General features: G+C 41.7%; 1 protein-coding gene across 1 annotated transcript; it reads right to left on the bottom strand.

The window, feature by feature from the left end:
* Positions 1-36: 36 nt before the first annotated feature.
* Positions 37-27,352, bottom strand: cmtm4 (CKLF-like MARVEL transmembrane domain containing 4). The gene is made up of 4 exons (XM_033649856.2): positions 26,512-27,352; positions 16,550-16,726; positions 4,227-4,325; positions 37-3,709 (listed from the first exon to the last, which is right to left on the bottom strand). The coding sequence occupies exons 1-4, from the start codon at positions 26,695-26,697 to the stop codon at positions 3,545-3,547; spliced, it is 627 nt and encodes a 208-aa protein (XP_033505747.1). The 5' UTR covers positions 26,698-27,352; the 3' UTR covers positions 37-3,544.

Genomic DNA, 27,352 nt, shown 5'->3' with positions numbered 1-27,352 from the left:
TGCAAAAAAATGTTTGAATAAAAAAAAAGTGAGCTATTTTTAATAATGTCCAAATCACTTTATTTAAATCGTCACTATAAACTGATGTGAAGCCTTTTGCGAATGTTTTAAATACAAAAATACAGCTAAGTACGGCTCCATGCTGTACAAGACAGTTCATGTTGTAATCAAAGCACACAGAATCAAAAAGGAAACAGAAGAGCGTCTCGCCTCTAAGTTCATTCAAACAGTCACTGATCATCTTCACTGTTTAAAGCACAATCTGGAAACTAGTGGAAAGCATTTATTCTCTTCCCCATAAATACAAATAGTTCATAACATACTGTAGCATAAAGGTGTATATAGAGAGCTGCAGCTTGATAGAGTTCGACAGATATGATGGTCAGTTTATATTGTCAGAGAGCATAATGCACTTGCATGATTGTGTTGCAAGGTCTGCAAATGTTTATGTGGATATCTTTACATTATACTCAGAAACAAATCCATCGATGCAAGAGAAAGACAGGATAACAAATATGATTGTCTGTTCATAAAGTCACCAAACCAGGAGATTAAACAGTTCTACATATGTAAGTGACATGAGAAAAGCCTGATTACTCAAGCTCTTTGTGTGGTGTGGAAACTTTTCAGGCTTGTTTAAGAAGCCATACAGTTTTTATTTTTCATTTAAACCCACAGTCAAACACATTCCCCTCTCTCACTGCTGTAGTTATGTGGCTGCACAGTCAGTCCTCTGCACCAGGAGATGGAGCCATAGAGTCGATTTAGACCCTGCACACTCACCCAATATACATACATTGGTCTCAAACAACAAAGAAAACACACATGTGTGTAACTGTAGTGTAAATTCAATACATCAGAGCCACGTAAGACATCAAAAATCAAGTTGACATTTCTTCCTTCATCTTAAAAAACAAATGTTGATGTGTTGTTTCAACATTCAGCCTCCTGTTTGTCAAGTGCACTGGCCGAAAAACAGAAAAACATTAGCGACAAATCTGTTTAGCGCTCTGTATGTGTGAGCTTCATAACAGCTGCAGTGTGGAATGATAGAGATTTCATAATACATGATGTGTGTGATAATATACTGTAGATACATATGCTGCATGCAGATATTTCAATTCAACCAAATACAGAGTGAAAGCTGTGACGACAATGCTAGAAGTACCACATTTTTATCCCACCGTCTCAACCTTTATGACTCTTACTTTTAAAATGAATTTCCATTCTCTGTGATAGTCCCATCATGTCTAATAAAAGGCAGGCATTAAGAAATGCAGTTCGAAGCACTCTGTGATTTAATTTCAAAAGTTTGCTTAAGAATTAAAGATGGAAGGAGCGTGTCAATACCTGAGATAGTCAGCAGGCTAAGGGCACCTACTGATGTTTTAAAATGAATCTCACTGATGTACCGTCAACAATCCTGTCACCCGAAGCGTTGGATACGTGCAAAAGTAACAAGATACTGACTACCTTATTAGCGCCTGACACAACCTACTCCTGGCTCACAGTGTTGACCCATCACAGACCTCAAAAACAAAATTCTAGGAATGCTGATGTGAATATTTATGGTTAGTTTACACACAAAATGGGAAAAAGCAGATGGAATGGCAGAGGTGGGACCAAGTCATTAAGTCTAAAGTCTTTGCACTCAAGTCCCAAATCAAGTCCCAAGTCTTAAACTCTGAGTTTTGAGTCCCGAACAAGTGACCAAAGTCACCAAACGTAATGCCATTTTAACAACAAAGTAATACCGTTAGCTAAGCTTTAGCTTGCTATGCTAATATTAGCCTTGACTTACTGTTCTTTGTGCAACTTTAAATGTTGAACAAAGCTGGAAGTTGTTGTGTCATTGTCTTTAATTTTCATCCCGCATGTTTTGCATAGTCATTCATACATTTCTGCTTATCCTGTTGAGGGTTGTGGGGAGCTGAAGCCTATCCCAGCTGACACTGGGCAAGAGGAAGGGTACACCGTGGACAGGTCACCAGACTATCACAGGGCTGACACACAGAGACAGACAACCATTCACACTTAGACCTGCGGGCAATTTAGAGTCACCAATTAACCTGAATGTCTTTGGACTGTGGGAGGAAGCCGGAGTACCTGGAGAAAACCACACTGACACAGGGAGAACATGCAAACTCCGCACAGAAGGGCTCCCCCACCCTGGATTCGGACCAGGAACGAACTTCGAACCTCTTACTGTGAGGTGACAATGCTAACCACTGCACTACTGTGCAATTCTTTTTTGTTGACCACTGTGTAGTTTTTGCACGCAAATAAAATTATCTTTGGTAGTGTAACGTTAGTTCTTCATGGTTCTCTTCTGCAACTTGACCGAATGCTGTCAGACTGGTTTCAAACAAAGTGGATCTGACGAATTAAGTGTCAACTTGCTGGAAATGAACAGCGCTAATGTACGTTGAATCAAGAAATAAATCAATTTGTGGCTCTCTTTTTAAATAATCTTTGGGTTAGGGGGAAGGTATCAAGTATTTTGAAGTCAGGCTCAAGTCTAAGTGAAATCACAAGTCATAGGTGTTAAAGCTCAACTTAAGCTGCAAGTCTTTTTTGATTTTGTCAAGTTGAGTCTTAAGTCATCAAATTAGTGACTTGAGTCTTGAGTCCCAGTCATGTGACCTGCGTCCAGAACCTCTGTGGAATGGAGTATTTTTATTGTGGTCTCACAACTATGTCAAACCCACTGCATGCATTTGTGTTACAACAAAGTAAATCTTCTTCACTCACTTCAAAATGTGGACCTTTTGTTGTCTTTTCTGCAGTTAAGAATGACCCTGTACTGTTGCTGCATCACTGCTGGCAGGAACGATCTTAGAAGTGGCTAAAGGTTGAATGTTAAAAGCATTTGTAAAGTTAGTCAAGAATAAGGGGAAACAAACATGATTAAAATATCTAATGTCAGCCTTGCCCACGGGTAGAAACTAAAGGTTGATGTCAGTATCTAAGATGAACAGTGAAGTCGTGATGCTTCTGTTGTGCTGCGGGTTACTGTGTGCTGCTGGTCCAGTGGCTTCCAAAATCCATGATCACATTTGTTACCACAGACTTCACAGACAGCGGGATGAAATATTGTAAGCAAACTGTACAAAAGCTGACCTTCTTTAACTCTTCACAGTGAAACACAAAACTTTCTCAAAAGTCAACACCTACACCAGAACAGGAGTTGGAGCACGGGCTCTTCGTGAAAGTCATCCTTCATACTGACTTTAAAGTTATGTGGATGAAAAGTTTTACAGAGAATACCTTCAATCCTGACTGGAGCTCTTCACTTTAGAGTCTTTATGTGTCACTGAAGCCTGATAAACAATGCCTCAGTGCTCATCTGTGACCGTAAATGAAGATGTATTCAGTGGCTGGGCGGGCAGAAAGCGCAGCTGAGGTGTTGTAACGAGAAGTCAAAAGCATGTGGCAAGTTTGAGATGAGCCCTTCCACTCACGACTTGATTAAAATACTGAGTCCATCTCAGTCAGCTGCCCGTAGTGTGGCTTTCCTTTAGTCTGTCTGATTGTCTGCCAGTGCTCATGCGAGCTCGGGTCTCGCCTCCATTTCTCCACGAGACGCCGTGCGTGCTCGCATGTACTCACTGGTCTGAGCCGCCCCTGGACACCCATTGCCGCGGCGCCATCTCCGTACCGCCAGGAAGGTGTTTATTCCATACACACCTGTCACCAGGAAGCCGAAGATCTGCGTGGAGACAGGAAGTAGAATAACAATGTCTGAATTTGAATGGGACCCAAAGGACTAAATACAACATGGCCACACAAAGTTGATTTAGGCACAAAAAGCAGACTAAAAAGCTCACTTGATTATAAGTGCATGAATACACACAGATAAATGACTATGATCATGCTTGCTAAAAATACAGACAGTGGTCTAGTGTTAATAAATGTGCATGCAGGTTTATTTTGGCAGCTCTCTGCTAACTAATCAGAGAGCATGTGACTCAGATCAGATAGTAACTGGAGCTACCAGGCAGCAGCAGTCAGATAATTCAAACAGAACCAGGAAAAGTTCCTCGGTCTCTTCAGCTCACCCACACACACAAGATTAAACAGTCTGATACCTAAAAGAGACATTTGCTGAACTCTTGGCTGACACTAATCAAAAGCATCTATATATTTCTGCTTTGAAAGGAAACTTCATGCCTGATAAAAGGGAGTATGTAAATCTCTGGCAAAAGAGGACGGTTCAGACGACTCACCACTGCTGTTATTTCAGCTCCAGTGTTGTGGTTGATGCAGGCCAACACAAGAGATGACAAGAAGAAGAAGAAGGTGCTCGCAGCTGTGTTAACCAGGTCCTGTAGGAAGACACAAGAACAAGCAAGATAACATCAGACTACAGATCAGTACTACAGCACAGTACTATATTTTCAGGACCTGAGTACAGAATATTTCATGATGGGAGCAGCTGATGCAAAGAATTTAACTTTAACCACAGTCACAATATTTAATTTTCAGTACCAATCATGGACTGTACAAAACAAGTCGACCTAGCCTTTGTGACATCACCCACTGGTTTATGGACTCTGGTTTTGAAGCCTTGAGTTTGGCATTTTGGCCATTGCAAGTGGCCATATTTGGAAGAGAGGGTGGAGCTGTGGAGGAGCAAGGGGTGGATCTGACTGAGAACCTGAGGAAACCACCGTGGTAGGAAGCCAAGCCCTAAGACATACCCTGCTTTATCATCTATTTTACTCTAAATGGGACCATAATTTCCAAAATGAAAGTCATGCTGTACTGAAGAGGGCTTAGACCTAGTGATTAACACCATAAAGTCATTAGGAAATTGTTTTCTGAGGTCATGAATCAAGTCTCTCATGGGATACTACAACTGGACTGCTTTATGCAACCAGTGGAGTTGCCCTCTGCTGGCCATTAGAAAACATGCAGGTTTAAGGCACTTCCCCATTGGCTTCACTTTTCAGACCCACAGGTTGCCGCTTAGTACTGATAACAAAACTTATTTAGATACCTTGTTTAAGGAATACAAACATGTTTTACTACAAAAGTATTTCTTTATTTCACAACAACAAAAAATCTTGAAATCTTGACAAAAACATATAGTCTGAAAATGGTAAAGAAGAGAGCAATATATGCCATTTTTCAGTACTTGTTGCTTTATACACATTGTCATTACCCAAAAAGTATAAAGGTCTAGTGTGTAGAATTTAGTGGCATCCAGTGGTGAGGTTGCAGATTGCAACCAAAGGAAACTTCTTCCATGTGCCAAGCATTTAGGAAAACTACATTCTGGGAACCCATCAGCTGTATTCGGCGTCGATTTTTTGGCATTCCGGTTTGATCTGAGCGGAGGAGGCGAATTTCCGTTTCCGACTTCCATTTATAGATAAGTAAATATGCTGAACCATTGCGATGGATTCAGAGTTTGCTGTGATGCCAATTATGTTCCGCCTCATTAGTTCACCGCACGGACCATTTAACCTGGCAACAACTGCAGCCGGCTCAAACATGATTGGCGAATATCACGCGGACTACAAACAGCCTACAACCGGAAACCAGGGCTCTTCCGCTCTTCTTCCTGCGGCAAGATCTCCGGGGTTTGCCTACAGACTCTTCATTCACTGAATGTAGAGTCTGTGTATAGAGACTAGGAAAACTATGGTGGCCGATGCAAAAATGCAAAAATGCAAATGGCCCTATCTAGAGCCAGTGTTTGGTTTGTTCATTCTGGGCTACTGTAGAAACAACAAAGTGAACTCTGTGGAGGAGGACCCACTTCCTTTATAGATATATTCTAGGGCAAGGACACGCATGTCCAAAGTCCAGTCCTGAGGCCAACTGTGTCTCGCGGAGAGATGTTGGTTGATATTAATATTATTGGTTAATCAAGTAGGACAATATTTTTTCCATTGACTTTACCATGGCAAGACTATCATATGGTTTGTAGACATGCAGCAAGTAGGACAGGCAGAACTAATGTGTTTTCATAAACACATGGTACAGTAAACAAGCAAATGTGCATGACAAGCATATCATGCTAGGTACAATACATAGCCACAGTAAAGAAGCGTAAATTCGACAGCAAGGGCTGCCGCTTTCAGGAACGGTGGAAACTTGAATACACTTATAGATGAAACAGTTGCGTTTGTCTCATTTGTATGTGATTTTTTTTAATAGCCCGTATGATGTGCGAAACAGCTGGCTCCCATTCAATTAAGTTTGGAAACCCCCTTTCTAAGGTAATGAAAACACATTTTCACAGGTGATTACACACTACTGAAAATGTAGTTATGAATATTATATTCCATTTCTGCCAATATAGCTCTTTAAGTCCTACACACTGGACCTTTAAGGTTCAATACCCAGCCCCACCTGAAGTATATAGCATATATAAATTCAAAGAATGTGTAGAGAAAATATCTTCTAATACAGTGGTCTTTACATAATCCTGCAAACAGCTGCCTCCTGTATTTTACATTTCAGTCATTTTTATTTTGCTTCACAGCAGGAGATGTTTGCTGTCCCAAAGCATATCACTGAAGTATTAAAACAATGATGAAATTTCAATTTCAATGCAAAATTAATGCTGCAGATCAGTACAATGATGATACCAATCATTGTTTGTAGAGTCCACAAACATCAAAGGTCTTTCTGACACTATTTAAACCCGCATCCGTGTGAGCAACAAGTCTGACGCCACCTCCAGGTAGGACATCCTGCATAATGTCGTACCATGTTGAACAAACAAAGAATTTGCTCACACTCTTCGAACCAGCCAGACTGCATACTGGCGCTTCTCCATGAGTTTAAAACTGCCGGAGGGCAAAGAATCCAACAGCACATAGTTAGGGGTCATAGTCTCTCCATCCCCCACCATTTTACACAGAATGAAAGAGATACTTCCCTTTCATGTTTTACTCTCCTGTTTTCAGCAGCACAGGCAGGCAGCGAAGGGTTAATAATGAAGTGCTCAGCCTGACTGGGGCACGGCCCTCGTGATCACATGCGTGATTGTGATCACGGCAGACATGGTCTCTCATATGACACACAATGCTCAAACAATGGCGACTGGAACAGACACTACACACAAACGTGCACACACACGCGCACACACACGTAACAGATGAGGCAGACAGCCAGGCAGAAAAACTTTGCAAGTGATCCTGCAGTTTAATCAGTAACGTGCTGATATGAAACCATGACACCTCCTTCTAACTGGCACAGTTAATATGCACCAGCATTATAATCCCCACACACATTACTCACAATACACACACACTGCTGTCTATCTAGCCCAACCGGTCAAACAGGAAATACTGTGTATTCACCCGTCAGTTCAGCTCCTGCAGTTAACCCTCAGCCTCTCTGTTTCACTCGTTTCCCAAATTCCACGTTTTAACCAGGCCAGCACTCTGTGAAACCTTAAATAACACGAGCACAGACACAACCAAACCACTGGCTCTCCGGCTTATTATTGGCTTATATCTTTGTTTCAGAATCTTCTCTATCTGCCGAGATTCAGAGTATTGGTCAAAACTAGCATAGTTTAAAAACAAAGAAATTAGTTGAGCTTTAAGCTTTTCCCGAGCCAGAACTGAACCCAGAAGACCCCAAAAATAAATGCTTCTCCCGGTCAGGGAGTCAAACAGGCAGACATACTGTCCATGACACTAACAAGGAGAGGTGTAATGCACTTGTAGCAAGCAGTTAGATAATATTCTCAGTTAATATTGACCAACATTGTCTAGAGGAACAAAGTCTTGTGACTTTACCTGTGTAAACTATTAAATAAAGAGTTGCTTATTTTGTAAAAAGAGTGCTTCCTGTGCCATGTATGTGCCTAGTGTAAGAGAGAGTCCTCTTACAGGCTCACCACTGTCATCAAAAATCAGTAACAATTGTATTTTCCGCTTGTATATCAGGTTTGCGCACTAAAGGGAGGTGCTTGTTCAGGGGTAAATCATATAAAGACACACAACGTTCCATGTAACTGCATGTTGTCCTCTGTTTCTGTTTTGCTCTTAAGATAAAAGCTACGAATACTCAATGGACTGCAACTATGGAAACCCTAGAGGACAAAGCACAATACTAATTATAAAATCTGTTCTCCTTACAGTTGCAGCGAGTCCCACTGGGCTCCCAGAGAGCTTCATGCAAAAAAAATCTCTCTGGCTCTCATATCTACGCCTGATTCCTTCTGAAAAGACAAATAAAGATAGCAGGGAAGTATTTCATGTCTTTTGTCTGCCTGGGTGGCAGACTTCAGCTGTCAAAACCCAGAAAGCTTTTATTGGATTCCGCTTGTAGGTAAAGTAAATACAACATGAGGAAAGCGGTCTCTGCTCTGAACTGATGATAGATTAATGACTATAGCTAATAATAACCACAAACCTCAGCTGTGTGTGTGTGTGTGTGTGTGTATGTGTGCGGATTCAGCAGAGAGATGTAGATCATTACCGGCAGAATAACCCAGGGTTAAACAAAGAAACAAGGTTTAATATACACATTAATATACACATGCAAACACACTGTACATACAGACAACATACAGGAACTGGAAGTTCAAAGAGTCAGGTTAATCCTTTGCTTGCAATATGATCCTGTACACAGTGGTACTGCATGGATGCTGTGACACTGGTGTGTGTGTATTAGGGATGTAAACAAATACATTATTGAAAGATAAATAAATAATGCTCATTGAACAAAGACAAAACAAACACCCATAAATCTGATCTGTCTGATCTTGGCTCATACCCATCATATTCTGACCTCATTATGACAAGTACTACACCACAGTGAGAACAGGAATGACTTTCTATGATGCAGATTTGCCAAAACATGAACAAACAGGCTATAAAAGACAAGATGTAGGTAGTCTCAAATTCAACGCTGCTTGGGGTTAAAGTACAAATCAAGTTTTTTAAGCGCATGGTTAAAATATTCTGGTTTTTGTATATTTTGTTGGCAGCTAAACCTACACATACGAAAAGTATATATTAAAGTAGCAAACAATTTGACAAAGAAAACAATCTTGTTGACATGGGTCAACAAGATCAATAGACTGCTGCAGGGATGACATTATTTTGTAGGCTGACCTGGAAGATAGCATCGCCCTGATTCCCTCGACAAAAAGCCAATGGGATATTTTCGTCCCATTTTGGATTACTGCAGAAAATAAGCTTGGTGGCAAACAAAAGTTTACATAACTAACATGTATTGTTCAGCACCATAATGTAATGTTAGGTGTAAATGCAATCACCAGAAGTAAAAAGCTAATGTTAGGCTATAAACAAATTACTCCACGGTTGCATGGCTTCAACATTGGGTGTTTCTCAAAGTCAAGGACAGATCCTTAAATGCCTGACTTTCAAGGATGCTACATCATCAATTCTCGCCTAAGGACTGTTCCAATGTCAAGGATCCTTCAAATTCCACCAAGGACAGAGTCCTTTCTTTAGAGAATTTTCAAGGGTGCATGTGTGTATCCTCAGTGGGTATAAAGTACCCATAATTCTTTGTGCATGATTTGCTGAAAGTAAAGCTGGGGCCTCTTCAATGAAAACTACACGGCAGAGCTCGGCAGGATTTATATACAGTACAGGCCAAAAGTTTGGACGCACCTTCTCATTCAATGCGTTTTCTTTATTTTCATGACTATTTACATTGTAGATTCTCACTGAAGGCATCAAAACTATGAATGAACACATGTGGAGTTATGTACTTAACAAAAAAAGGTGAAATAACTGAAAACATGTTTTATATTCTAGTTTCTTCAAAATAGCCACCCTTTGCTCTGATTACTGCTTTGCACACTCTTGGCATTCTCTCCATGAGCTTCAAGAGGTAGTCACCTGAAATGGTTTTCCAACAGTCTTGAAGGAGTTCCCAGAGGTGTTTAGCACTTGTTGGCCCCTTTGTCTTCACTCGGCGGTCCAGCTCACCTCAAACCATCTCGATTGGGTTCAGGTCCGGTGACTGTGGAGGCCAGGTCATCTGCCGCAGCACTCCATCACTCTCCTTCTTGGTCAAATAGCCCTTACACAGCCTGGAGGTGTGTTTGGGGTCACTGTCCTGTTGAAAAATAAATGATCGTCCAACTAAACGCAAACCGGATGGGATGGCATGTCGCTGCAGGATGCTGTGGTAGCCATGCTGGTTCAGTGTGCCTTCAATTTTGAATAAATCCCCAACAGTGTCACCAGCAAAACACCCCCACACCATCACACCTCCTCCTCCATGCTTCACAGTGGGAACCAGGCATGTGGAATCCGTCCGTTCACCTTTTCTGCGTCTCACAAAGACACAGCGGTTGGAACCAAAGATCTCAAATTTGGACTCATCAGACCAAAGCACAGATTTCCACTGGTCTAATGTCCTTTCCTTGTGTTTCTTGGCCCAAACAAATCTCTTCTGCTTGTTGCCTCTCCTTAACAGTGGTTTCCTAGCAGCTATTTGACCATGAAGGCCTGATTCGCGCAGTCTCCTCTTAACAGTTGTTCTAGAGATGGGTCTGCTGCTAGAACTCTGTGTGGCATTCATCTGGTCTCTGAGCTGAGCTGCTGTTAACTTGCGATTTCTGAGGCTGGTGACTCGGATGAACTTATCCTCAGAAGCAGAGGTGACTCTTGGTCTTCCTTTCCTGGGTCAGTCCTCATGTGTGCCAGTTTCGTTGTAGCGCTTGATGGTTTTTGCGACTCCACTTGGGGACACGTTTAAAGTTTTTGCAATTTTCCAGACTGACTGACCTTCATTTCTTAAAGTAATGATGGCCACTCGTTTTTCTTTAGTTAGCTGATTGGTTCTTGCCATAATATGAATTTTAACAGTTGTCCAATAGGGCTGTTGACTGTGTGTTAACCTGACTTCTGCACAACACAACTGATGGTCCCAGCCCCATTGATAAAGCAAGAAATTCCACTAATTAACCCTGATAAGGCACACCTGTGAAGTGGAAACCATTTCAGGTGACTACCTCTTGAAGCTCATTGAGAGAATGCCAAGAGTGTGCAAAGCAGTAATCAGAGCAAAGGGTGGCTATTTTGAAGAAACTAGAATATAAAACATGTTTTCAGTTATTTCACCTTTTTTTGTTAAGTACATAACTCCACGTGTTCATTCATAGTTTTGATGCCTTCAGTGAGAATCTACAATGTAAATAGTCATGAAAATAAAGAAAACGCATTGAATGAGAAGGTGTGTCCAAACTTTTGGCCTGTACTGTATATATGTAATTTCTTTGGATTAATATCTCTAGGAGTTTATAATCCAGTAATATATTTGCCCTTAAAGTCACGAAAGTCACAAATGTAAGCAGTATTTTTGTGACTTTCATGACTTTAAGGGCAAATATATTTCTTTGGATTAATATCTCTAGGAGTTTATAATCCAGAAATATATTTGAAACTAACTAAATATATTTCAAACTAACCCCTCAGTCCCCAGGGGGTTAATAACCCACACCTGGGGGCACTCCCAAGCTTGTTCCAATGAGTGTTCCCCGAATGCTAGGAAGGATTCTTGCCTTGCCTCTGTAGGATCCTGTCCTACCATGGAAGGATCCTTGACTGTGAGAAACACCAACTGTCACCACAATGAGGCTGTGATGACATTCCGCAGTCTCATTTAGCCTCTTGTTAGCAACCATCTTTTTTAAGACACATGAAGCCTTCAAAATTCACATGCGGGGTATTTACTGACGTATTTTATGTTGTAGAACAAAATGTGACCGTCTCTTCAGCTTGTGTTAACCACAGACATTATTTCAGGCATCTCTCCGAAAAAGCCATTCATAAAACCCATTGACTTCCAGACGAGGGAACCGGGAGCACTAAAATGCTAACTCGTTTCCGCAGTTTAAGACTCATTCCTGCACCCCTCTATACAGATCTTTTATGTGAAACAAACTGAGACAGACAGTAGCTAGTGTGTGAGGCTGTGACAAGCCCATTCATTCATAACCAATTCATTCATGCATTAACTTTGATGAGGTCCTGTCTGTCCCCACAACAAAACCAACCTGAATATATCAGACACACTGGCAGGGTAAGCAAACCGTTGCTCTCCTTTCAAAAAGAGAATAACAACACTAGTATCTCTCTCTCCCTCCCCTTCTGAATGTTGCCAGTGTGTGTGTGTCCTCAGCATCGCCCCATTTCTTTCCCAGAGCCCCTCAGCATGCCCGACAGTTATTTGGCTGTGAGAATTAGGACAACAATACACCGTGTGGTCGGCCTTTATCGCTCTTTCTAGCCAGTTGAGCAAAGCAAGCTCATTCACGCAAAGTAAAGTTCAACAAGTCACCGAGTGGCTTTACAACAGGATCCCAGGACTGCAGTCACTTCCTTGTTGAAGGGGTGGGAGAAAAGGTCAGGACCTGTGTTTCCCCCTCCGTGCTGCCAAAGTCATCATAGAGGGTGAAAAGGAGGGGATGGGATCATATAGCACATAATTGTACGATCAAAACCACATTATAAAACAGCTCAGAGGAGGGATGGCTGCATCGGTCGCCGCTTTGGAGTTTGGAAACAGGGAGAGGCAGCAGAAGGGTTAACAGTTGGTTAACACTCTGAAATGCTTACTCATAGTGAAAATCCCAGGGGCCTAATGTGACTGGAGCTGCTTTGAACTTGACAGACATAAACAGCGTGGGGTTCGGCCTACAACTGTGGAGTGGAACTGAGCATCATGTGCTTGTTAGCCACAACAGTTTGTAGTCGGGGCAGACTGTGAAATCAAACTGATGCTGCAGTTTAATCACCAAATGTAGACTGCAGAGGCTTTTTGTGTTGTAAACACAAAATTCGTTGTCCTCCAAATATAGACTCCTCTTCACTAGATATGAAAGACTGAATATTTTTGCACATACCAGCATGTTTCCAGCAATAACAGTGAGCCAAACCGCAGCCCACCACAACCTCTTTGAAGAACAACCTCCTCTGTGAGTCTAATGGCAGCCCACAACCAAACTTCTACACACGCCTGCGCATACAAATATACATGTTAATTGCATATTTCTACACTATTAATCACCTGAGAGGAAAAAAATTAACCAGTCAGAGCTGACATGAGGAGGATCAGCGAGCTTCAGGAGAAAAGAAACAGAATGTGTAAGAAGAACAGTAGGATTTTAGGTTTTATAGACTGCCACTCTGAGACTTTAAAAAGCATTCGTTTGGCGTCATTCAGCCAAAAGTAGAAGCCAAAGTCACTCCCTCTCTTCATGTATGAGGTGGAATACTGTACCAAGGATGCCATAAAGCAATCTGATAGCTATGGTTGGATTTGGACATCTGGCTCAACATCCATTACTACTCTATGTACGCTGTGTGGCCTCTGGAAATACAGTTTAAGACATTTTTTCCACTCCCCTCTGTAGAGGATACTTGGCTGCAGCTCAGAACACGCCAACGTGTGTATGTAGGCAAATACTGAGAGCCAACCAGTATCTGCTGGAGAACACCCACCAGCTCATTTGCTTACAGCTGACAATGCATATCCTGCTGGTAACACTGAAACTGTACGCCTCCCCCAACTGGCTCCATACTCACTAAAGTTTCACATTTCATTGGTTTAATAAGCTCCTTCTAAGCCTCATAATAAATACAAGACTACACACTTCAAGCAGACGTCCATTTCAGACTGTTCTCATGCACTGATCAGACATATACCTACAAAAAGTAAAGCACCACAAATCTTATAAAACCCACATAATCGATAATGCTACGATCACGTGACCGATGTGCTGATGGGTGAGAAGAAGGAAGTAAAGACTAAAAGTCAGCGTAAGGAGGCACGTTGGGGTAGTGGAGGAGTCAAACAACACAGGATTTTCCCCAAGAGACCAGTGTTCATGTCCCATGTGAAACAAAGTGAACAATTTTAAGGTCACCTGGTTTGTTTTCCTTCACCACGCCTACATAATTTTCCTTGCCTTAAGAAGAAGAAAAAGAGGAGGAAGAAGAAGATATACTTTATTAATCCCAAGGGGAAATTCTGTTTTTTCACTCTGTTGTCATATACAGACAGGCCCGAAATACACACACGTACAAACAAGACCTATACATGCATAAAATGGAGAGATGTCAGATTAAGGGGGCTGCCCATGGACAGGTGCCCCAAGCAGTTGCTTAAGGGCAACTCGGCAGTGCACAGGAGGTGAGCTGGTACCTCTCCAGCAACCACTCCACGCTCCATATTTGGTCCGGACAGGGACTTGAACTGGCGACCCTCCAGTTCCCAACACAAGTCTCTATGGACTGAGCTACTGCACCCTAACCTAACCTACTTAACTTTACATCCATAATATCATTCATTTTTCATAAGATATCATATGAACTGGTGTATAAGGACACGTTTTCTATGTATAGCTGTGCAGGTAGATCAGCTCATAGAAGAGAGGAACTGCATTTAGAAAGACTTGGTCTGATACATAAAATAGGTTCAAACATTAATGTTACCATGACATTTATGACAATTATGGCACTAAAAGTATGAGACACGGGGGAAATAAAAGCAAGAGTGACAAGCAACACTGTGACTACACATTTTCTGTCTGTTAAACTTTCACAGTTTAAATAAGAACATAACATCGACTTAAACATAGAGTAACAAGAGTCTACAGTCATGCTGGCAGCTGTACCCCTAGGCTCAGAGGTGCCTTAAATTAAAGCCGAACCTCAGTATGTTAAAATGCAAACAGTGCCGATGCTATTATGTCCATGTTTGGCAGGAATAATGTCTACTATGTTCACCATCGTAGTTTGGCATACTAGCGTCTGAACATCTGCGTAATTGGCAAAAAACACACAGTACTACTGAGGCTGCAAAAGTGAGTACAAGATAATTCAACTAGCCAATTTACCACCCACTCAGAGAAATTCAGCAAAAAGTCAAGCTTGAAGGAATAATTTGCAGAGGTCCTGCAAATGTTTAATGTGGTTATAAGGACTTAAAGGAATACTTCAATCAATAACCCACTTTGTGTTATGTTGAACTGGTGAGGAAAACTTTGTTTTTCTCACATGCCTCCACTTTGAACAAAGAATCCAACAAGGAAAATTCTTCATGAAATGGAGTAAAAGCGGTTCACATTTAACAACAGCAAAACTCTATCAAAACACCCAATAACAAACTCTCACACAACTCGTGCAGTATTACCCAAGTCTCATTTATCCAGTTGTATTCTCAGTACTTCCCAAACACATGCATTTTTGTTAAAACTTTACCATTATCATACTTCCATAACTGTCTCACACACAGATGATTTATGTGCCTGGGCAAGCATGTAAACGCACATGTTTACTCAGGCATGCTACTCATATGGGTAAGGGTTTTAAAATTGTAAGGTTTAAGCAGAAATGCTTGGGAAATACTGAGCATACGACTGGATAAATGAGACTTGGCTTATAATACACAGGTTGTGTAAGAGTTCGGGTGATTTGATATAGTTTTGCATGGACCCCTCTGACTTTGATTCAGTCAGGAACACTCGTAATACTTTTAACCATTTACAGCGACAAATGGAAATACAGCTGTTTCGTGTTGAGGGCTTCGCTCTTGAGGTGCTCCCTGGATTAGACAAGCAGCATGCTAGAAGTCCCATAGTACACAAGAGTGGGCCCAATCAAGATGTTAAATACCATTTTGACCTCAGAGCTATGTTAGGATTCTGAATTAGAAAGGTGGAGGCTGGGGTGGTGGAGGTGAAGTTTTGCCAGCAGTGGTGTGTGGCAGCATTAGTGTAGCAGGGATCATTGAGTAGGAAGCCATACTCAAATGGACTGCCTTGTGTGGGAATGGGCTGTGATTGGCGTGTGACTGATTAGAAACAACGATCCAATCAGCTGGCTGTCAGCTGATTACAGTATGACGATGTATGACTCCTGCATGAACTAACGCAAAGCTTCATTTCATCAAGAATATTCTTGTTTTTGGATTCTCCATTCACCTTGGAGGCACACAAGAAAAACAAGTTTTCTTCACCAGTTCAACATAACGCACAGTGCGAAACTGACATACAAATGATCATTTTGTGGGTGAAAAATTCCTTAAAACCATATGAACTATTTGCAGGACCACTGCTTTTCAATTTGCCATTATAAGATGAGGCATGCTGCTAGATTGTTGACAACCTGTCATCAGACTCTCTGACAGAATATGAAACAAATACAATAAGGAATTACCTTGACAATAGTGTTTTTGCTGTAACCAAATACTTCCACACACTGTTTTTGCAAATTCACTGATGCCGTATTCCATCCAATTGTAGTATTATGTTCAGTATAGAGACATATGTAGCCTGACGATCCAAGCTCAAACTCCCCAGCCTTGCAATCTCTTCAAAGCTCAAGAGTGGAAACTTTTCCAATGTGTCAGATTCTACAGTTTCAAACTCTAGTCACCCCTGTGGTTGTGTAAGAAAAAACACTGCAGCAAAAAGGGAACGCTGTTACCTGCTGCCATTTTCACTCGTGTCACATCCCTATCAACAAGCTTTTGTTCTGAAGCAGTCAAATGCATCATGTTTCAGGTCCTGAGACACTTCCTGTCTGGCTGTACTTACCGTGAGGCTCCAGTTGACGTGGGGCACCTTGGTGTGCAGGTTGAGGCTGAAGATGAGGAGGAGGACTCCTGTCACCACGAAGGCACTGCAGCTGACAAACTCGAAGAAGTAGACCCCCCCGCAGGGAGAGCACATCATGATGGTCTCTATGCAGATGAATCCAATAAGTGATAGAACCTGAGGTGAGGAAGAAGAGAAGGATATGTTGAGTATACTGTGTATTTTAAATGGAACCTGGATAAATCTCAGTCGTATGAAAGTTTGAGCGAGACACTGCGTAATATAAAAATGACAAAATAAATGCTTACACCGCTCTTGAGCTTAAAAATACTGTAGGTTGTGCCATTTCCGTAGCTTTATGTGTGTGCCTGTTAGTGCTGAAATTCCAAGCTTTCCAGATGATGAAGTGATTGTCCTATGAATAGACCAGAGGCTGTGAGCCCATCTCATGAGTCCCACTCCTGGCAGCCTGAAGATGCCTCCCTCCAGCCAACATCCATCAACAAACCACAGTATGGGAAGAATTCTGCTATTTAGGTGTTCCTCTTGCCATCTAGACCCCGACAAACCACACACAGATTACCGATTGGCTCAGAGCAGTCCAAGACCCAGAGACATAACAGAACCAGGAGAATGCCACTGTGATATATTACCGACCTGAGGCAGCCGAATTCAAACCAGTTTAGACCAGATCTGCTTGGTCTACCAGAGCGGGACAGGTCTGACATTTTGTAATAAATGTTGATACAATATATATTGTATAATAATAGGTTTGAGCTGAGGGATGATTGGAGGTTTGACTGTGAGAAAAAGTCCATGGCAACATTTTGAAAGCTCAAGAAGGCAAATGGCACAAACACTTAGGGCCATTAATATCTAAGCTTTTAACTCTTTGTATCAGACTCACTATGCGCTGTATCTGGATATTTATTCTCAACTAAGGTATGCCTTTTGTCTTATCTGTATGACTGCATGCTATCTATCCTGCACCACAATAGTGTTTGATCACATGGGATTTACAAATGTTCATGCAAACTGCAAGGGCCAGTTTGTTTTGCATGAGCAGATGGGATTTTACAAAGGTGTTAAAAGGAAGTGAAGGTTTTCTTTTCCTTTTCTTTCTCCTTCATTTGCAGAAGGTGCCTAGAAGTTGCATACAACCCCTGTTAGTGTAATTTCATGCAAAGTAAATCAAAAGTGTCATGGCTGATTTAGAAACTGCCAAAGCAGAAAAAACAACAAATGGTATTTAGTCCCAGGCTAAGTGGGAAAAACTGAAAGGTTGTGCAAAATATTTTGTTGACGCATGCTTTCTCTAAGACATAGGGAAAACCATCACATATGTTTCTAACAGTTCGTGTTAAGATCACTAACCAGTTCACAACACTGAGAGAGCAGAAAACACAGGCGGTGTAAAGTTTCCAATAAACTGCAGCAGTCATTTCTTCCATGAACAGATGACTGAAGTGCTGCTTCATTAGCTGCTTCTTCTCCATCAGCATGACACTTGAGTGTCTCACTGCTCCAGGTCGCTTTGATACAAGGTTGCGAGTAAATGAACTGTCCTCTGATGATATTGAATTTTTCAATAAAGTTTATAAAGTCATTATCAGAGAAGCGTGTGAATTGCACAAGCGGTGGCTTGGTGATTAATTCTGCTTTAGTTTCAATTTATTTTCACATATTAGTTTGGATAAATAAGAACCCCTGGCTGCAGAGAGGGCAGGTTTTTGTAATGCAAAGTCATTATTTCAGGCAACTGAGCTTGGGTGAGCGTCATTTACACTCAAGTTCACATCAAGCAAGCTTTAAGGCCCACAATCATCATTAAACAAGGGTGCCACCAGTTTGAAATCCACTTCCTCTGTGTCACTGGGGCAACAAAGTCAGGGGAAATGGGCAGGCATGAGTTAAGGGATGTGGTTAGATTATCTAAAGAATTTGGTGGGCAGAGAGAGAAGGAAGAAAATTAGAGAAATGATCACAAGGCTGCTACGTGTGGAAGAGTAACTGTCATGGGAATGGGGAAGAGCAATGGAAAATCACATGGACAAAATGGTCCGACGACAAAGAAGTGGGGAAAACTGACTGTCGTAGATTAGACTATGCCATGCACCAGTAGTTTAAAACCAAAGGTACTGATAGAACACATTATTCCCTAACTCCTTGTACTTGTCCCTATAATACATGACATAACACTAAGTGCCCCAACATGAACCCCTTCTCAAAAGACTTTTTAAAACAAATGACTTGACACGTATAGATGGACACAATCGACCAAGCATAAACCCACCGACACACATAGCACTGGCCTGTAAGCTCCCCATGCAAAGCTATCTTCAAACTGCTTTTGATATGGAGATGAAGTAAGAGCTGTCACCCACGGTTTGTGTATGTGTGTGTGCAGAAAAAGAAGATGCAAGAAGAACAGTGATTCAAAATGGCAAAAACTGAAAATCGACTTAAAAGGAATGGGTATTTACTAGTTTATATTCTGCCTGTTTTAGTATGCCTATTCGGGACTGATGCTTTTTTGCAAGTAATGAATTCTAGTTGAGATTGTCTTCCCACCACAGCTAGTTCCATCTCATTACTTGACACTGCTGAAAAAACGCATTTGAGAAGCAAAAACCCGAACAGTCTCATTAGCAGAAGACCCCCCCCCCCCCCCCCCCTCCTCTTTCCTGGCTCTCAGCAGCTCAATAGTCGGCCCTATTTGTCCACTTTAATGAGCACAGTCTACTGTTTCTGACAAGCATAGTGTTGTTGTGTGGTGACTGGCACTGGTGAACTGTCAGCGGAGAGCTCTCCTGTTTGTGACAAGACTCTTTGTCCAATCTTCCAAATCTCCGGCTGAGACATCACCTCACAGGAAACACTTAAAGATCCACAGTTAGTGGTGGGACTTTCTGGGCGCCTCACGATTCAATTAGATTCCGTTTCAGAGATGCAATTAATGCCTGCTGTTCACTGCAGGTCTTTTAAAATAATACTTTCAAAAGACTAAACTCTGACACCCTCTCACATCTAAAGACAATGTGAGTTTTTAGTCATGCACTGTAAGATTTTGCAAAGACTGCAGATCTTGCAGGATCACATTTATAAGACTACAACTAGATTACTTTTGACATTATTATTTCCCATTCTGCTATTGGTGGAAAATATTACGCCAAACTACCTTTAAGAAATATGAGAAATTAACAACTCCTTAGGTTTCTGCAAAAACATTTAACTCTAGAAACACAAGATAAAAGGTGTCATATGTCGACAGTATTCTTGTCAATTCGGCATCGATATAACCCATAAAGTGGCCTCCACTTGCCACCAGCCTCCGTTGGTTAGATACCCTATTGGAGACCATGGTAATGAGAGGTGAACCTTTTCAAAAAGTAAAACTTCTCACTAAAGTAAGTGCTGGTTGGTGGATCAGATACACGCCGACATATAAACACAGACTCTTGTTGACTTCACAGCTCCACCAGTTTCTCCTCCTTTTACACAGTACAAGAGAACCGAGACTTGTTCATGTTCTTTCCACCCCAGAGGCCCCCTCCATCTGCATGAGCCAAGACTGAAAACTCACAACATTCAACATGTTTGATTTTATCGAAATGTCAAGATAACAAAAAGACTCAATTAAGACAGCCCTGAATGAGTTTTATAACCACTTCACACCAAAGATCGAGATCATGGGAGTACGCACCGACTGAAGTGAAACTCTCATGATTTTATTGGGACATTGGAAATTTGTCTGCAACAAGGAAATCACTCGAAAAGTGTAAGGCCAGCATAAAACAATTATCGATGCATCTTGAAGCATCTTTATAGGTCAGAATTTTTTATTTCTAGACATAATTTATCTTAGTAATTTTAAAACATGGCATATTAGTAATGATACTAAATTAAAATAAACACCTGAATTTACTTCCATTATCTTTATCAATACAAGTAAGTTATTTCACCATTAAATTGGTTCAGCCATTAGGAACGTACAGCCCAGTTTTATAAAATTGTTAAAGATTATTATAATGGCAAGAATTTAGTTTTAAATTTCTAGGGCAGCCCCCTAATAGTCGATTAAATGTTAGTCGACCAGGTGATTAGTCGGCAAGATTTCATTAGTTGCTTGGTCGCCGAAAAAATTTTTTTTTTAAAATGTCAAAATAAATCAAAACCTGTATGTTACATTAATTCAAGGGGCTGGTACCTGCGGTTATTCCACAGGCTAGTTAATAACATGTCGGGCAAGAAAACCAAAGTGTGGGATCATTTTGAGAAGGTGAAGGATGAACCCAAGGTGATATGTAAACTCATCTTCACTGGTCGACTACAAACGTGACGTATCATCTGAAACATGGAAGTAGCTACATGCCCATTAGCCACTTAGCACAATCATTACTGCTTTGCCAACAGCGTCATTAACAGGCGGCTCGCTCAGTGTGTGACGTGCACTTGTAGATAAAATATAGGCCTATATTAATGAAGGTTCATTAGTACGGTTTTGTATTTCTCTGTAATGTAGCACAGTGTTAACAATGTTATTGACACTATTCTTTCTCACACCTTCAACTCAAACCATTGTGTTGCACCACCCAAAATATATAATTTAATAATCAAATTAATATCGTAAACGTGCGGGCAACTAGTCAACTAAATGACGACTGTTGGTCGACTAGGAAAATTCTTAGTTTGGGGCAAGACAGTATCTGTCAAGAGAGAATCGTGATGCATTTTTGAATCAATTTTTTCCCCCCACGCCTAACATACAGTGATGCGTGTACACAACAAGTCCAGCAGTCACACTGATACACTGCAGACAAGAGAAAGCAAAACCACCATCAATACGACAATGGTTTCATTTTGTGCAGCTGCTGAAGCCTCATTAGAGCATGTAGTTGGATAGCAATCTGTCTGTGACTGTAACACAACCAAAAAGGTTACACCCAAACAGGAGTGAGGGGCTACATGGGCCGAGGGGTGATGTCATGTCTCTTGAAGAAAGCATATTGCTTTCCCCGAGTCCCTGTGTAGCAGGTGTCAGGCAGCCACGGGGGAGGAGGCGGAGGATCACAAAGCACCACACTGGATAATCTTGTAAGTAATGATTTTATGTCAACCTTCACCCCTACACACACTATTCATCCTGCATGCGCAAGCGCACAATCATACACATCAACTCTCTTTCTCCTCTCTCTCCAACATGCACACAAATCCTTATCTTTGGGATTAATGCACATTATTAGTTGCCTTTAAAGGCCTCTTGAACTCAGATCCCCTTCTTATACACCATCTGTTCCAGGCAGAAATTAATGGAGGAGAAAAGAGGCCTTGCTGTAGAGACTATGCAACATTATATGCTGCACTCCGAGTGCTATGGGACCTCATGCACACACACACACGCACACAAAAAATTACCCAAAATGTTGAATATGCTTCAGCAGCAGCCCACAGTCGTGTATGTGACGGAAAATGTAGCCTGAATGTAGGTTCTATTTCACCCCAGAGGATAAGGTAAGTGTGTTGTGTAGGCAACGGCATACATGTCTCCCCACATGCGTGCACAACGTGCTTGTTGTCTTTACATCTCCCTACAAGCTCTCAATAAGTAATGTTTCAACCAGAAGAGAATGGAGCATATGGCGTCTCTCTCAGAGCAGGAAGTGCTCACTGACATTTGGGAGCATCTGGTAACTTCATTACACAACATCCACAGACTGAAAAAAACACCTTATCATAAGATTTAATTACCACTCCATAGAATAGGACTTAAAAAAAGGGAAACGTGGGTTTGCATACAACCATAACAGCATTGTTATTCACCATGAAGGCATGAGGCTTGTTGGGAAACAATGAGGGTTTGATTAGTGTACTGTCAAGTCCTATAAGGTATCAAGTTCCCGTCAGTGTAGAGGGGCACGGACTGAATATCAGTTGGTCTTTGTTGACCCAGTCACAGCAAAGAGACAAAGACAAACCTGCTGTCAGGATGGACACACCTCGCTCAGGTTACAACCTACTGGGGGTTGTCTCTGGTCAGTGTGTGGCCAGGAGCAGCCGGCGTTTCCATTCATCCAAGGAATGACAAGTCAACTGGCTCTATAAAAAGCCTCTGCAAATGCATTTTAGTGATGTGGTGTGCAACAACAACACAGCTTTAATAGCACTCAGCACCTTGGTCTGCGCATAGGGAATTTCTCAATAAACAAGGGTCAAACGTTAGAAATGTCTTCCAAAGTGCAAACAAGACCTGAATGTAACTCACTTTAGCAAAGATAAAAGGAAGTATGAATATCGCCAGAGGGGGTTTTGTGAGGCATTTAAGGCCCACTAACTTTTTAGTGACAACAGGCAAATCTGACATCATCGCACAAGCTTTACATTGAACCCTTAATTCATAAAGCAGAATTCCTTATTCCTCTGTGTGTGCAAAAATCTGTAGTACAATTCAGCATGTATTGTACCGAGCCAGTCCTTTTTGCATTGATGCTTATCATCATTACTCCATTTAACTTATTCCTCTGCAAAGATGATCCATTAACAACGCATCTGCCCTTTGAGCCACACAGCAACTCCCTGTTGAAACAGTGATATGAATAACAGGCACAGCACCTCCTTCCTAGTGTTTTCCAGATTAACTGTGTCACTGTGCTTGTACGGAACAGAGCACGCAGTCATTGTCATCCATCCACTCTAAAAAAGATCATTAAATGGCCTCAGCTGGCACGGAGCTAAATGATTAGAGGGCAGAACAGTAAAAATGTGAGCCAGTGAAGCTATTACTGTTTGGCTGCAAGCCTTATGGGCCTCCTCTAAGATACTAAATGTAAACTTGGATGACTTTCAACGGTCCTGTCCTTGTCGGTGAAGGAGATACGACTAGCTCAAACTGGAAAGTCAGTATCAGCGCTGAACAAACCATACAAAGAGCAAACAAAAGGAACTTAGATCATGTTTATACACCTGTATTTACCTTAGCTGTACTATACCTGTTAGGTTTTACAGCATATAATATATGTGAGAACCTCCAGGCACAGAGATGGGTGTGCCCTTGCTTTGTTCTTTATTGTTTTACAAAGTATATCTGCAATATTTGCATGATATCTCTATCTTTTTTGCAGCTTTTTCATTCTATGTGTATCACTGCCTTTGCAATGTTGTGTGAAGGCTCTATTTACTATTACGTTGCACATGTGGGCACTGGTGGTACGTGTTCTGAAACAAAGACTCACCTGTGGAGCTGGTTATTGAACCTAGATACTTTTAAGGTGTCGCATATTGAAAAATGGCATCAAAAGTGTTGTCAAATTTAAACTGTATTTTATTGAGGCAAAGTTTTGTATGGCTGTTGAGAAGAAACTTAAAGGTCCAGTGTGTAGGATTTAGGGGGATACACTGGCAGAAATGGAATATAATATAACAAGTGTGTTTTCTTTAGTGTATAATCACCTGATAATGAGAATTGTTGTGTTTTTGTTACCGTGAAAGAGCTGTTTATGGGGAGCAGGTCCTTGTCCACAGAGTCCACCCTGTTGCACAGCCATGTTCCTACAGTAGCCCAGAATGGACAAACCAAACACTGGCTCTAGATAGGGCCATTCCCAACAACAGCATTGGAAAAACACTGATTTTTGAAAGTGAAACTGCTTTATCCAGTGTTTTTACTAGTTTAAATCAGTGGGTCTGTTTGTTTTAGAGAGGACGAGACCTCTGCGGATAATTCAGCTCCTGGTAAAAACCTCCTGAACGACTGCATCTTAAATTATCAGAGAAAAAAAGGTGAGCACACATTAGCACGTACTGGACTAGCGGCCCATCTCCGACATGCTGAACAGCATTGCAAAAACACGCATTTGTAACATGAAGCTGCTATATTTAGTGTTTGTACCAGTTTAAATCACTTGGTCTGTTTGTTTTGGAGCAGAAGAGAACCCTGTGGTTAATTCGGCTCCTGGTAGAAACCTCCTGAACAATGGCCACTGAAGGAATTCTAACCGGGCGAAGTTTCAGCAGGTTGCAATTTGCAGTCCTCACCACTAGATGCCACTAAATCACCCTGAATCTTACAGACTGTTCCTTTAAGAACTTCAGCATATTTTGTTAAATGTAATGGGTTAGTTGAAAAAAAAACATTGTTTTTTTTAATGCAAGGTATCAAAACAGTACTTTATCAGTACTGAAATTCAGGTTTTGTATCAGCCTAAATATTAAAATGTTTTAATGATATGCAGCCCTACTTGTTGGCCCATATCACTATGGTGTTGCATGAAAGGAATCTCTACTATTCAGATATTTAAATAATCATGTGCATGCATTATACATATTAAAGCCATGAGGCCAGGCACCAGCATGATCGCACACATGAATAATGAGAACATGATTTTTATTGTATTGCATTTCTCTATCTGTGGGCAGCCTTTGCAGCTAAAGGAATATTCAATACAGAAATAAAATCATTTTTGTGCTGTCAAAGACAATGTTCTATCATTCTGCTGTGAAACAGATGAAGGCTGCAAATATGAATCTCCCTCTTAGTTACCGCCTGCTCCAAACTTCTCCCACGCTGATGACAGATGGCTCCCTATCCTAACTTCCCACATACACAGAGGTAAACATTACAGGTGTGTGCAACAGCACAGGCTGACTGTAGTCCTCTGTGAGACCGGTGGGACACTCAGACACCCACAAGGTTAAAAATGTTTTCAAACTTTATCTCAAGTTAAACAAAAAAGTTTTAAAAGTGGAGCAGAGAAGAAGCCAGCAGTCTGAAGGATTATCTTCCAACGGTTTGGACTTCTAGTTTGCTTGTGCTCTCCACAAACATTGTTAGAGGTAATTGCTAGTTTCCTCAACTCGATGGTTTTTCCTGTTGTGGACACACTACATCATGTGTATGAATGTGCAGGCCTGTGTCTGACTTTTTTGGCACCAGAAGAAGAGAAATTGCTCTGGCTCGATAGATATTTCCTCCTCTGGTGAATTGTCAAAGCTTTGGGAGCCCTCATTTCGCTTTGTTGGTGCCTCTGTCCCGGCTCAGACATCTGGTTTAGGTGTACTGATATGAAATAACAGAGAAAATGTGTTTTTCCAGTAACCACTACATCCTCAAAAAAGTCCCTCAAGAACGTCTAGCTTATTACAAGACAGAGACAATATTACAAAAGTCAATGAAATCACAATAAATGCACTGATTGCACCAAAATGTACCATTGAAACACATTTGAGTCAATGTGCATCCTTCAAAATAAAAGTATACTGAAAAATATGCATGTCACATGTTTGGCCAGGTGTGCAAAGCATTACTAAACACCCCTACACCTTCACATGTCAAGGGGTAGGCATGCTCAAGGGTGTTGGTTTCATTTCAATACTACTGGGGACACATGCATGGGGGGGTCTGGAGGTGCCCTGCCAAAAAAATTGGAGTGTCAAACACTTAATTTCCTACACTGATGATTTTATACGCACCAGTTTTGCCTTTTCAGCCTCAATTACAGTGTTAACATCTTAAATTATGTCAAAATAAAAGTCCTCTGCTAGTGTCATGGTTTTATTGCACATGTTCTAAATACTGAGGGGGGTATGTCCCTTGCACCCCCCCCCCCCCTCTCAAAAAAAAAAAAAATCTACGCCTGTGAGCATACTGTATGCGTGAAACCTGACTGACCACTATTAGGGATGTGGTGCAGGGTAAACCAGGACCTGTGGAGCCACATGTTTTTGAATTAACATTTGGGTTAACCACTTGAAGGACAGGATTAAACAGTAAGGCTAATGCTCAGAATACAGTACAGATGTTAAGTGAGAGCTTCTAATAATAATATTTTCCCTTAAGATATTTGTCCATATGTTAGTGGCAGCTCAGATGTTATCCACCACTGGTGCGTCATAGTTTGTTTTACTCACTTTCCCGAGGCTGCCCATCTCTGAGTATTACAGTAATGTACGGTCGTGCTCAGACTTACCACTTCCACCACCTTTAAAATCCCAAAGTATGACTTGAGGTACTCCACGTCGCACCTTATCCCCCCCAAAACGTTCCTTGAATGGACGGGCTCGGTGGTGGGTTGATACGGACTGCTGGCCCCGGAGATCATGGAAGTGTTGGAGGCCTCGCCGTCAAAGCCCTCCGCCTCCTCGGTGGTCCTCATGATGACTATCGGGAGAAGCTGGACTCTCGACGGGCAGTGTTACCACATATAACCCCACGCTGACAAACCGCCTGGATCCACCTCACGGGCGCAGGTTATGTCTCGGAAAGCACACTTTGTTCCATGCAGGTCTGGGAAGTGGATGGAGAAAACAAACCAGACAGTCCACTTTTCTCACAGCCACTCCACGGGGAAACAGCCGCGGAGGGTGCGCTTTAACATTACGCGCAGTCAAATCAGGCTGGGGACGGTTTAATGTAACCCTGCGCTGTTTCCTCCTGCGCGCAATGTTGCGTCTCTGCAAAATAGCCGCACTTCTAACTATGTTAGGCGGGTCACTTGTTCGAATCCCAGTGTCACTTCACCATGGACGATTCTGGATAGTTCGGCAGCACGGAAAACAAATGCCTACCGGGCTGTGTGACTCGTCTCTGCGGCCGAAAAACATCCACCCATTATGGCCCAGAAGAACCGAGAGAGAACCTTATTGTGTTTCCTATTGTAAACTTAGCCTGGTCTTTTACAGCAGCAGCCTACAGTGAGGCTGCCTGTATGCTGCTACTCGCTATGGATGCGAGGCAGGCTTGTCTCCGCCCCTCTGAAAACTGCACATTCTTGTGTAGGCTCTGCGCCCCGCTTTAAGTGCTCCCAAAAC

Source organism: Epinephelus lanceolatus, chromosome 2, assembly GCF_041903045.1.
Source record: "Epinephelus lanceolatus isolate andai-2023 chromosome 2, ASM4190304v1, whole genome shotgun sequence".
In the NCBI taxonomy this organism is placed as follows: Eukaryota; Metazoa; Chordata; class Actinopteri; order Perciformes; family Serranidae; genus Epinephelus; species Epinephelus lanceolatus.
Note: the sequence above shows the minus strand (reverse complement) of the source record. Positions and strands in the feature narration are given on the sequence as shown.

What these genes read in the sequence shown, in the direction of transcription:
- cmtm4 (XM_033649856.2), bottom strand. Translation starts at nt 26,697, where the DNA reads ATGAGGACCACCGAGGAGGCGGAGGGCTTTGACGGCGAGGCCTCCAAC. An exon ending in TTTTAAAGGTGGTGGAAGTG is followed by an intron (nt 16,727 to 26,511) that starts GTAAGTCTGAGC and finishes TCCTCACCTCAG; the next exon opens with GTTCTATCACTTATTGGATT. An exon ending in ACGTCAACTGGAGCCTCACG is followed by an intron (nt 4,326 to 16,549) that starts GTAAGTACAGCC and finishes GTCTTCCTACAG; the next exon opens with GACCTGGTTAACACAGCTGC.